Source organism: Euphorbia lathyris, chromosome 1, assembly GCF_963576675.1.
Source record: "Euphorbia lathyris chromosome 1, ddEupLath1.1, whole genome shotgun sequence".
Taxonomy (NCBI): Eukaryota; Viridiplantae; Streptophyta; class Magnoliopsida; order Malpighiales; family Euphorbiaceae; genus Euphorbia; species Euphorbia lathyris.
The window spans coordinates 98932133-98944199 of record NC_088910.1 but is presented as its reverse complement, the minus strand read 5'-3'; the positions used below and the strand labels follow the sequence as shown (position 1 = coordinate 98944199).

General features: G+C 37.5%; 1 protein-coding gene across 1 annotated transcript; it reads left to right on the top strand.

Annotated features, from left to right (window-relative positions):
• Positions 1–8966: 8966 nt before the first annotated feature.
• LOC136208551 (biotin carboxyl carrier protein of acetyl-CoA carboxylase 2, chloroplastic) lies at positions 8967–11948 on the top strand. Its single transcript, XM_065999529.1, has 7 exons — positions 8967–9308; positions 10050–10103; positions 10187–10338; positions 10427–10739; positions 11319–11390; positions 11504–11569; positions 11658–11948. The coding sequence occupies exons 1-7, from the start codon at positions 9180–9182 to the stop codon at positions 11679–11681; spliced, it is 810 nt and encodes a 269-aa protein (XP_065855601.1). The 5' UTR covers positions 8967–9179; the 3' UTR covers positions 11682–11948.
• Positions 11949–12067: the final 119 nt, after the last annotated feature.

Here is a 12067-nt window from a genome sequence, read left to right as displayed (position 1 = left end):
TACTGACGCCTGCTTCTTGCTAAACCAGGATACAAGACATCTTCCTAAGAAGTGACATCCTCCAGAGGTGCTTTTTCGTTCAAGCTTGTCTCGTCCATAGTCAGCGTCAGTGTATCCAACGAGTGTAAAATCATGAGTGTTGGGATACCATAAACCTGCATTCACTGAGCTTTGCAAATATCTAAGGATTCTTTTTACAGCTATGTAATGAGATTCCTTAGGGTTAGATTGATATCTAGCACAGTAGCATACTGAGAACTGAATGTCCGGTCTACTTGCTATTAAGTAAAGTAGAGAGCCTATCATACCTCGATACAATTTGCTATCTACCGACTTACCATTCTCGTCAGCACAAAGGACAGTGTCAGTGCCCATATGAGTAGATATTGGCTTGCAATTTTCAAGATCATATTTCTTCAGTATCTCCTTGGCATATTTAGCTTGACTGATGAAGATGCCATTTTTCGCTTGTTTGATTTGAAGTCCAAGGAAGAAGTTGAGTTCTCCTATCATTGACATTTCAAACTCAGTCTGCATTTGCTTGCTAAATTCCTTGCACATTGACTCATTAGTAGCACCGAAAATAATATCATCAACATATATCTGAGCCAGCAGGGTATCTTTACCCTTTCTCTTAATGAATAAGGTTGTATCAGCTTTGCCTCTGACATAGTTTCTAGTCAGCAGGAAACTGGTCAGCCTCTCATACCAAGCACGTGGTGCTTGCTTGAGGCCATACAGAGCCTTTTTGAGTTTATAAACGTGGTTTGGGAATTTAGGATCCTCAAACCCTGGAGGTTGATTAACATAAACTTCCTCATTTATAACTCCATTAAGGAATGCACTCTTAACATCCATTTGAAACAGTTTAAAGTTCATATAACTTGCATAAGCGCATAAAATTCTAATAGCCTCTAGCCTTGCCACTGGGGCAAAGGTCTCACCGTAGTCAATACCTTCTTGCTGACTGTAGCCCTGAGCTACAAGCCTTGCTTTGTTCCTGACTACATTTCCTTGTTCATCCAGCTTGTTGCGGAAGACCCATCTTGTTCCAATGGTCTTCTGACTCCTTGGACGTGGCACTAACTCCCATACATCGTTTCTTCTGAATTGATCAAGTTCCTCTTGCATTGCGCTCATCCAGAATTCATCTTCCTCAGCATCAGCGAAGTTCTTTGGTTCCTAAACTGAGACGAAGGCTACGTTGCTGAGGTATCTCCTGAGTTGGTTTCTTGTCATCAGGGTATTCTCAGCGGCATCAAGAATAGCACTCTCTGAGTGTCCTCTTAGTATCCTTATCTCCTTTGGTAGATTGATGTCTTGTGCTGTCTGTGTTTCAACAATCTCTGCAGGTGTAGACTGGTCAGTGAAAACAATTTGAGGTTCACTTTTACCTTGGGTCAGCCCTTAAGGGAATGACTCAGCGGATGTATCTTGATCAGCGGGTACTGAGTGTGGATCATCCTCGGTCAGCGGCAGATATTTTCCTGCAGGGTTAGTTTCGTCGAACTCAGCATGTACTGACTCTTCTAAAACTTGAGTTCGTTTATTGAAAACTCTGTATGCTTTGTTGTTTGTTGAGTAGCCTAAAAAGATAGCTTCATTAGCTTTTGAGTCAAACTTAGCTAGGCTATCTTTGGTGTTTAAAATAAAACATTTACAGCCAAAGGCACGAAAGTATCCAATGTTGGGCTTTCGTCCTTTCCAAAGTTCGTAGGGGTTTTCTTTAGTATAGGTCTAACAAGAGCCCTATTAAGAATATAGCACGCTGTGTTGACAGCTTCTCCCCAAAAATACTTTGGAAGCCTATGCTCACTCAGCATTGTCCTGGCTATTTCAACCAAGATTCTGTTCTTCCTTTCTACAACCCCATTTTGTTGAGGCGTTCTAGGAGCAGAAAAATTATGGTCAATGCCGTTGGTTTCACAGAATTCAACAAACTGTTGGTTCTTGAATTCTCCACCATTATCACTTCGGATGTGAGCCAGCTTTAGGTCTTTATCATTTTCAAGTTTTCTAACCAAATTTGAAAATGTCTCAAAGGTCTCATCCTTGCTACTCAGCAAGATGATCCAAGTGTACCGAGAAAAGTCATCTACAATGACCAAGGAAAATCTTCTTCCACCCAGACTCAGCGGCTGGACTGGACCGAAGAGATCCAAGTGTAGTAACTCTAACGGACGCTTAGTTGAGACAATATTTTTACTATGAAAAGATTGTTTGGTTTGTTTTCCAGCTTGGCAAGCGTGGCATAGTTGATCTTTTTCAAATTTAAGTTATGGCAGTCCCTCAACCAATTGCTTTCTTGCTAATTTGGCCAGGAGGTCCATGCTTACATGACCAAGTCTCCTGTGCCATAGCCAGGAATTTTCTTCCTTTCATACTAAGCATACAGTTTTTGAAAACTTTTTCTCTAAGTTCAGCATGAAGACATTATCAATGCGAGGGGCAGTTAAAATTAACTCATTAGTTTTACCCTCGTATATTTTACATCCAGTGTCATCAAATATAACTTTTCTCCCATTGTCACATAGCTGAGCTACGCTGAGTAAGTTATATTTGAGTCCGCTGACTAGGGAGACAGACTCAATAGTAGGATTACCTCCAATGGTTCCTGATCCTACTATCTTACCCTTTTTGCTGTCTCCAAAACTTACGCTTCCTCCTCGTTTACGCTCGAATGTGATGAACTGAGTTTCATCACCAGTCATATGCCTCGAGCATGCGCTGTCAATATACCACATCTTTGACTTCTCAGCACATCTTAGGCTTACCTGCAATGTAGCTAGTTACTTTTAGGTACCCAATTCTTTTTGGGTCCTTGTTTGTTAGGTTCAACAGGTAAAGCATCATATTTTATTTTATGGCGGCATACTTGGACAATATGGCCATTCTTTCCACAGAAGTCACAACTGACCTTCCGTTTAGGATTTCTCACTGACTGGTCAGCACCCCAGTGCTGAGCGTGCCAGCACACCTTTGTGGTGTGTCCTTTCTTCCTATAGAAGTCACACTGGACATTCCGCTGAGGATTCCATCTCTGCTGACCAGTACTTCGGTACTGAGTATTTAGAGGGATATTTCTTTTGTTTGGAACCTTTAGTTGGTTCTGAATGGATGTGACGTCCTTTCTCAGTTTCTTAGAATCTGATTGGACCTCAGAGATAAACTTTTGCATAATTCCAATGTTACTATGCAAATCTGAGTTGTCCTGAAGAAGATAGGGTAAATTACATACGTGGTGTACAACCTTTACCACGTTTCACACTTTGGTGTATAACTTTTATTTTTGCACACAAAAGTATACGAACTTACGGTGACTTCCCACTAAAGTGTATAGCAGGTAAAAATGACCGGTCAACCCAGTCAAAGTGCCACATAACCAATTTTTATCTTAATTTTTTAATAAAAAAGTAAGACCCACCATCTTCCCCAACCTCATGTTTTCATCCTTAGTTTCTCTCTCATCCATTTTCTTTTTATAAGCATCACTTCTCTCTCTAAATCTTCAATCTCTCTCTAAATTCTCTCTTTTATCTCTCTAACTCTCCTCTCTCTCTCATCTCTTTCTCTAATTCTGGCCTTTCGAATTCATACTTGTTAATTTTGAGGGCGTGTGATGAAATTCAAACTCTATAATAAAACTTATCATCAAAATAATAAGCATAGTAAAACTTAACAACACAGCATCGAAGAGACAACCAGCTCCTCCCTTCTCTCCACATTGAGCAGCAACAATCCTCACAGGCAATACCAGAAAACAGCACAGCTTCAATTATGTAATTCAGCCTTTCTGAAATTCCAGGAAGATGCGATGGCATGTCATCAATCTTGGCCAATCATGTGTATATATATGCATGTAATTACTCTTATGAAATCAGATAAGACTCCAAATTTCCATTCCTTCTTTTATTAAGACTCTATAAGAATGGTTTAACAGATCATAAAATAAGATCCATTATTTTTCTTAACTGTTAATCGGTCTTTGTTCACTAAATTGAGAAGCAGAAATAAACTTTCTATTATTTATTAAATGGATAAAAAATTTGACTACATGATCTTATAAACACCTAAGTGTTGGACATTTGCATAATACAGGTAAACTATAGCCTAGAAAGAAGCAGGCAAATCACTCTATGGGTAAAATAAAACCTACCTCGGAAAACTACTTCCGAAAACTATTACTACAGTACAGATCGACATCGGAAGTGGCCCAAATAATTCCTTAATCTGAATTAGGTAAAATAAAGGCCTGCCAATCAACAAATGGATCTTGAGTTAGTGAGAAATACAGAATTAGAGGGAGGGGGAGGAGAGTTAGAGAGATGGAGAATTTAGAGAGATGGAAGAATTTAGAGAGGGAAATACAAAATTAGAGAGAGATGGAAGAATTTAGAGAGAGAAATACAAAATTAGAGAGAGATAGAAGAATTTAGAGAGGGAAATACAAAATTAGAGAGAGAGATGGAAGAATTTAGAGAAGGAAATACAAAATTAGAGAGAGATGAGAGTTAGAGAGATGGAAAATTTCAAAGAGAGAAGGAAGAATTTAGAGAGATAAGTGATGCTTGTAAAAAGAGAATGGAGGAGAGATAAACTAAAGATGAAAACATAAAGTTGAAGGAGATGGTGGGTCCCACTTTTTATTAAAAAATTGAGTTAAAAATTGGTTGTGTAGCAGTTTGACTGGGTTGACCGGTCATTTTTACCTGATATACACTTTAGTGGGAAGTCAACGTAAGTTCGTACACTTTTGTGTGCAAAAATAAAAGTTGTACACCAAAGTGTGAAACGTGGTAAAGGTTGTACACCACGTATGTAATTTACCCGAAGAAGATATCGAAGGTCACTCAGTTTGACCTCCTCAACCTCGTCACATCGCCTGCTGAGTGCTCTAACCTTTTTATTACACTTTTTGACAAGTGTGTAAAGATCACTCAGGGTATTAACCATTTCATTTCTGAGCAAGGGTAGTGATATTACCTCAGTTGACTGTTCCTCATCATCAGATGCAATGGAGGGGTCAGCATGCTCAGAAGCACATGGCTCAGCAAGTTCGTCAGCCATGAAACAAATCTTCGCTGACTCAGTGGCATCAGCTTCAGATGATGATGAATCATCACTATCACTCCAGGTTGCCACTATTGCCTTCTTGCCATTCTTTCTTTCTTTCCTCAGCGAGGGACAACTTGACTTGATATGGCCAGTTTGATGACATTCAAAGCAAGTAATGGGCTTTGAGCTATCCTTCTTGTACTTGCTGTCGCTGGAGTCAGCTTTGTACTTATCAAACTTTTTATAAGGCTTCTTAGAATATCTTTCATTCTTTTTGAACAGCCTTTTCATCTTTCTGGTAAACATAGCCATCTCTTCATCGTCTGTTGAGCTTCCATCAGTGGAGTCAGCTTTCATGACAAGAGACTTTTGCTTCTTGTCTTCAGACTTTTCCTTCACCTCGAAATTCTCCATCGAGATCTCATGGGTCAGCAGTGAGCCGATGAGTTCATCATACTTATAGGTGGTTAAGTCTTGAGCTTCCTCAACAGCGGTCTTCTTTGCTTGCCAGTTTTTAGGAAGACTCCTAAGAATCTTCTTGACTTGTTCTTCCTCAGTGAAGATCTTTCCAAGTCTCTTGAGCTCGTTGATGATGTTTGTAAACCTTGCATTCATGTCAGAGATTCCTTCATCATCGTTCATTTCGAACAGCTCGTACAGTCTCATCTGCTGGTTCACCTTGGACTTCTTCACTTTGTTGGTTCCTTCGTAGGCGACCTCCAGCTTCTTCCAGATCTTTTGCGCTGACTCACAACCTGATATCTTGTTATATTCTGCAGCATCAAGCGCAAAGTGAAGCATGTTTATAGCCGAAGCGTGATTTTGTAGCTTCTTGAGATCATCCTCTGTCCATTTGGCCTCAGCTTTGACAACTGTTTGGCCAGCCACAACTTCAACAGGAACAAATGGGCCTTGGACTATTGAAAGCCATGCACTCATATTTGTTGCCTGAATAAAGTTTTTCATCCTATTCTTCCAGAAGGTGTAGTTAGACCCTAAGAATAGGGGAGGCCGAGTAATGGATAGCCCCTCAGGTAAGATCTGAGTTGTCTGGTTTCCTGGGAGAAACCGAGTGCTGTTTTCAGCCATAGTGGGGATCAGCTCAAGGTAGTTAAACCTTTCACAGTGAGCTTTTAAGCTCTGATACCACTTGTTGGTCCCTTATAACGTAACAAGTTAGTTCCAAGGGGGGGGATAGGAACTATTTTAAATTTTAGTACATTAAGGCTGACTTCTTTCTCTTTGAAAAAGGATTACACAGCGCGCTGAGTAAATTAAGACACTAGCTTAGTCAACTGGTGACTAAGTCAGCTTCTTTCTTTGAGTCAGGAGATAGCACTTGAGTCTATTCCTGAACTCAGATACTCAACACACAAAACTCAGCGTGACCTCTTTACTTGGTCAGTTTTGTTTAAGCAAGCAATATATATATTAAGGAGTTTAAGGTTAGAAAGATGTTACTCAGCAGATTTATCCAGGTTCGGCCTCTAAGCCTACGTCCTGTCCCCGGAACACGTTCCGAGCTTTCGAATTCTCTACTGAGCTCTTTAATGGTGGAGCATCAAACCTTTTACAACTTAGAAGCTGAGTATAACAAGAGTACCTTCCTCTATACCTCTACTCACTCATAATCTCTTGCTGAGTACTATAACCGAGTACTCAGCCTCTCCTTTCTAATCTCTAGAAATGATAAAGATTTGTCCTAAACAACAATTGCTAAGACACCTTAGATGATTGAATAATCATCTAGACTTTTACACAAAAGATATAGAATTTGGTGTAAGTATTTGCTTTGCTTTTTCTCACAGAACTTTGAGTAGAATTTTGGTCAGCGTAATGGCTTGATAAAGTTCTGAGTTGAATGAAGCAACTGAAAGGCCCTATTTATAGAGACGTCTGAGGCATCAGTCATTTCGAATTTCAAAATAACCGTTGGAGGGAAACGGCTTCCTGTCGTTGTCACTCAGTCCTGCTCAGTGCTCTTGGCCAATCAGATTCAAGTATCTTCTGTCTTCGGTCAGTGCTGAGCAGCTTTTAGTCAGTCCGGCAGAATGTCTCTCCATTTATGGTAAGGTCAACTAGATAGCTTTCTGTGTCTTCTGAACTTTACCCAAAGTAGAAATACTTTGTCTGAAAGTTGTTCTTGCTCAGCTGCTGTCTTGTACTTTTTGTCGATACAACTCAGCAGCTTCGTTCCGAAGTTGTTCAACGAAGGTCATCTCGATCCTTCTTCCGTTGAGCTGCGTTTTGTACACAACGACAACGTTTTGCACACGTGGGCCGAGTGGTCTTGATCTGTTTGACTTGGGCTTTGACTTCCGTATTGGGCTTTAAGCCTTTTAGTCTTTATGTCTTATATACAATTTTAACTCAACATTGAACAAACACATTAGTGTAATAAATCAAAGCATTTAAACTTAGTGTGTTTAGAATATATTTAATTTTACTTAAACAATTTTGTCAAATCAAAATCATGTGGAAAGGTGTTTCAACTCCCCCATTTTGTAGTTATTCGCAGTCTCTGTGTATTGTGAATGTCGTGTTAGGTTTATCCCCCTAATTATCTATTTATAGCTAGGTTAAACCCTTAACCCTAACTCATAAGGTTACAAACGGGCTTAATGGATTGACCAATGGGACAAGGCCCATTTAATACACTAATTCCTATGAATAATGTACAAATTGTCATATGGTTATTGAGGGAGATACATTTACCATTTATATATAAAATAGTGCAATCTTAAGCCTAGTTTTTATCAGACGGCATAATTTTAAGCATCATTAACGGAAGATTAGATTTTTTCATTAACAGAAAATGTGCAATTTCCAATCTTATTAGGGAGGTAGAACACTAATAATTCATCTTTCGTTAATCAGACTTGGAATTGCACCATCTAGTAAACGTTAGACTTACAATTACATTGTTCGTTTGTGAATGCTAAATTTGTACCTTATCCTTTTTTTTCGAATACATAAAAAAACATTTAAAATTATCAATTTATTTTTATAACTTAACATTTATTTTGGATTTTATATTGCAAAAGTTACCGTTTGTATACTTATTCCAAAATAAAATAAAACTCTATACAAAAGTTAGCGTTTGTGTATATATAGGATTTATATTGTATTTGTTTGTGTATATATAGGATTTATATTGTATCTTATATTTTTTTTAGAATTGAAAACTTATGGGTGCATTTGTTTTTTCCATTGGAGACACGTGAATCAGAGAACGACTCACGAATCAATCCAAAATCTTTAAATTCATTGGAGTTAAATACGCTGCAAACGTGAATGACAGTCACACTTTTTTCATCTAAAGATTAAACTCATGTGTGCTTCTATCTCTCTTTTTCTACACGTTCGAAGGAGCCAATAACTTTTTCCTGAATAACTCTTTCCGGTACAAGGAGTCTCTCAATTTTACCACTACTAAACATTTGGAGATTGATCCTTCTAATCAACCACTAAAGTTGGTGTTAGGAAAGCATTCATGTTGTTTTTGGTTAAATCAAAATCATGACAACATTAGGGAAAAGGACCCTCAAAGAATTCATTAAGACAGCTTGAATTTCTAGTTGGACAGAAACAAGACTTCCCCATCCCTTTTTTTTTATTTTTTTTCTAAATTCTTTTATATTGGTTTTTATAAACTTAATCTCAAAATGTAACATGCTTGACTTGAATGTAGGTGAACCCCTTAATTTGGAAAATTTTAATCATGCTTAGCTAAATAAAACAAATTTTCTTTTTTCATTTATTAAAAAGAACCCATATCTTATGCTTAAAAAGTAAAATTTGCAATTTAAAGTCTTTCAGTTGTTAAGAAAATTCTCAAATAAATAAAAAATAAATAAAAATAATGTGAATAGTGCTTCATTGTAAGTATCGAAGCCGTTCATAATAAAGCACACTTGTTTTACATTTGGCTTCTGAGAAATCTATCTGTGTCTCTCTGCTTTGATCTCATCGTCCCCATTTTCTTCTTTAAATCTCCGCCCTCCCTTTCCCTTCCCTCTCTTATACAAACTCTCTTCTTCCTTTCCATTTTCATTCCTCACTAATTTTTTCTATCGGATCTTTGTATTTCGTTTTGCCGCAAATCAAGAAAAAGATCATTAGGAATGGCCTCAATTTCTGTTCCTTGCCCTAAGACGGCTTTGGTTGCTCGCGTTGGATCCAATGCTTCAAACCCACATCCCAACCACACTGTTTCATTTCCTTCTCGTGCTTCCAATCTCCATGGATTTCAGGTTTCTTTTTCTTTTTTCTTGCTCTGGCATTTCGGCATTATTGTTTGTTTGTTTTTTTAATTGTTGATACTTGTAGGTAATTCAACTTGTAATTCATTGATAACCTTTGAGAATTCGGGACTAAAACATCATATTTCAAGTTTTTAGAAGTTTGATCTGTGTTCTGGATATGATATCAAGAAACGAACTTGAATACAGGATTAGTTTAGATATCTGTATGAGCTTTAGGTTATGTAAAACATTGTGATTGATTGCTCACTTCTGAATTGACTTGAGTTGACTGACTTGGACTTCGAGTCGAGTTTTGTTCTCTTTTAGTTTTGATCTCATATGCTCAATTAGAATATCAGGCAGTTTTTATTTAGGGGTTTTAGGATAAAGGTTAGTTTTCCCCTTCAACTTGGCTCAGGGGTCAATTTGCTCCAAAATGAACTTTGTTATCAATTTGAATCTTTATGAAATCAGTCCAAAGCCCTATGTGTCACTATCATCATGAAATTATATGTTTCAGGTGTTACTTTTGGATTAATTTGATAAGAAATGTTCTGTTCTGGACTGAATTGATACTCCAAATTCATTGAGACAAATTGATATTGTGAACCAAGTTGAAGGGTCGAATTGACCCTTTATGGAGGACTTTAATTTGTGCGATATCACTATTTCATGAAGCATTCAACAAGTAGCAAATAAGTGCTGTTGAAGGTGTTAATTGTTGGAGGATTTATAGTTTCCTTTTTGCAGTGGACTAATAAGAAGCAATCTTCTGTTGTGAAGTTGCAGGCTCAGTTGAATGAGGTGAGATTTATTTATTTAGGAAAATTTTGTATGCTAAAATTAAACATTCGTTTTTCATCAATAATTTTGGTTTTAAATTCAAGGTTATTGCGAAGACCTCTTCAAATTCTGCACCTGTGCCAGAAACTAGCTTCAAGGTTGCACCAATTGAAGAGAAAACTACCTCTGTAGTGAACAACATTCCTGATGAATCAGCAATTTCTTCATTCATGGCACAAGTCTCGGATCTTATCAAGTAAGCAAATGAATTATGACTTTGACACACCTGCATATGTAACTAGTTACATTTTGTTTGCTTGAGTTGATGTAAGATTCATGATCAGGCTTGTGGATTCAAGAGATATTTGTGAGCTCCAACTCAAGCAGCTAGATTGTGAGGTCATAATAAGGAAAAAGGAGGCTTTGCAACCAGCAGCAGCTCCTATCTATATGCAAACTCCTGCATACCAACATGCCGTAGCTTCCTCCCCACAACCGGCCGCTCCTGCAGCTCCTGCTCCTAGTTCTTCTCCTGCTGCTGCTCCTCCAGCCTTACCTTCCCCTGCAAAGACCAGTTCATCTCATCCACCATTGAAGTGCCCCATGGCTGGAACCTTTTATTCTGCTGCAGCACCTGGTGAACCTCCATTTGTGAAGGTATGTGTTCATGTTACTGGCTTACTTATGCTGCCTGGAAAGGGAAGCGAACACTGGGAAATGATACTATAGAAAAAATATAGGAAACGACAATGTGGGGAAATATGTAAATATGAAAACTACAGAGGTATATTTATAAATTTTAAAATTATAAGCATGCATCTGCAACTTTTTTATATATTCAAGAAAAATTACTTGCAAGTTACATAAGGCGAAAAAGGAGGTTTTTCATTTTGAAAGCTTAAAATAATCTATCTTGAAAAATTAGGGATTTAATATGATAATATTGGCGCTTGGTGAACTGATTAAGAGATCAGTTAATGTGCTGATATGTTTTATGGTGTTTAAGAAATGAGTATGGTATAGAAATGTGACCCAAAACGTTTCTTATAAGTTTCTGAGTTTCTGAAATGTTTCAGAACCGTGGAAATCGAAGTTTCTGGTGCTACATAGACTGTACAGCAATGCTTCTACAAAGAGCCTTGCGCTGATTCTGAATTGTACTTATTTTGGTCCAAACTTTATGCTATAGCTGAATCAATAGTTATTAACCCTTTGCATACTTGGTTATTTTCATAGGTCGGAGATAAAGTGCAGAAAGGTCAGGTCATCTGCATTGTTGAGGCCATGAAACTAATGAATGAAATCGAAGTATGTTTCACCTCTTTCTTTTATTTGGTTTTTGCAGTATCATTTCATAAGCTTTTCAATATGTTGAATTATTACTTATTTGTGTAAATTCCAATTCTTGTCTGATTCCTTAGGCTGATCAATCGGGAACCGTAGTCGAGATTCTGGTAGAGAATGGGAAACCAGTTAGCGTGGATACGGTATTATACTCGTATCTTTATCTCCCTCCAATATTTGAAACATTCTCCTTTCATATTTCTAACTGATTTTTCCTTGTTCCTTTTGCAGCCTTTGTTTACAATTGTACCTTGATCCGAACTTTTAAAGGATCAGACTACTCTATAGCAGCTCTTGTTTGACTTTTTAAGTTAAGAAATCCATCCCACACACCATTCTATTTTTTCTGTGTAATTTCAAATGAATAATTTTGGTTTTAGGAAATGTCTCTTTTTATACATAGTGATTTTGAGTTTGATGTTACATTAGTTTTCAAGGATATAGGATAATGCAGAGGGATGAAGTAATTCTTAACTTGGAATGAATTCTCAAGATTCTCTCAATAAATCTGTTTCTCGAGAATGAATGAATGTATGCAATCTAATTTACGACGAAGAACAATGTCATTACATTTGAAGTATAATATTCAAGTGTGTCGGTTTAGAGACCGATGATTGAATGTGAAACATCATATATTGAAA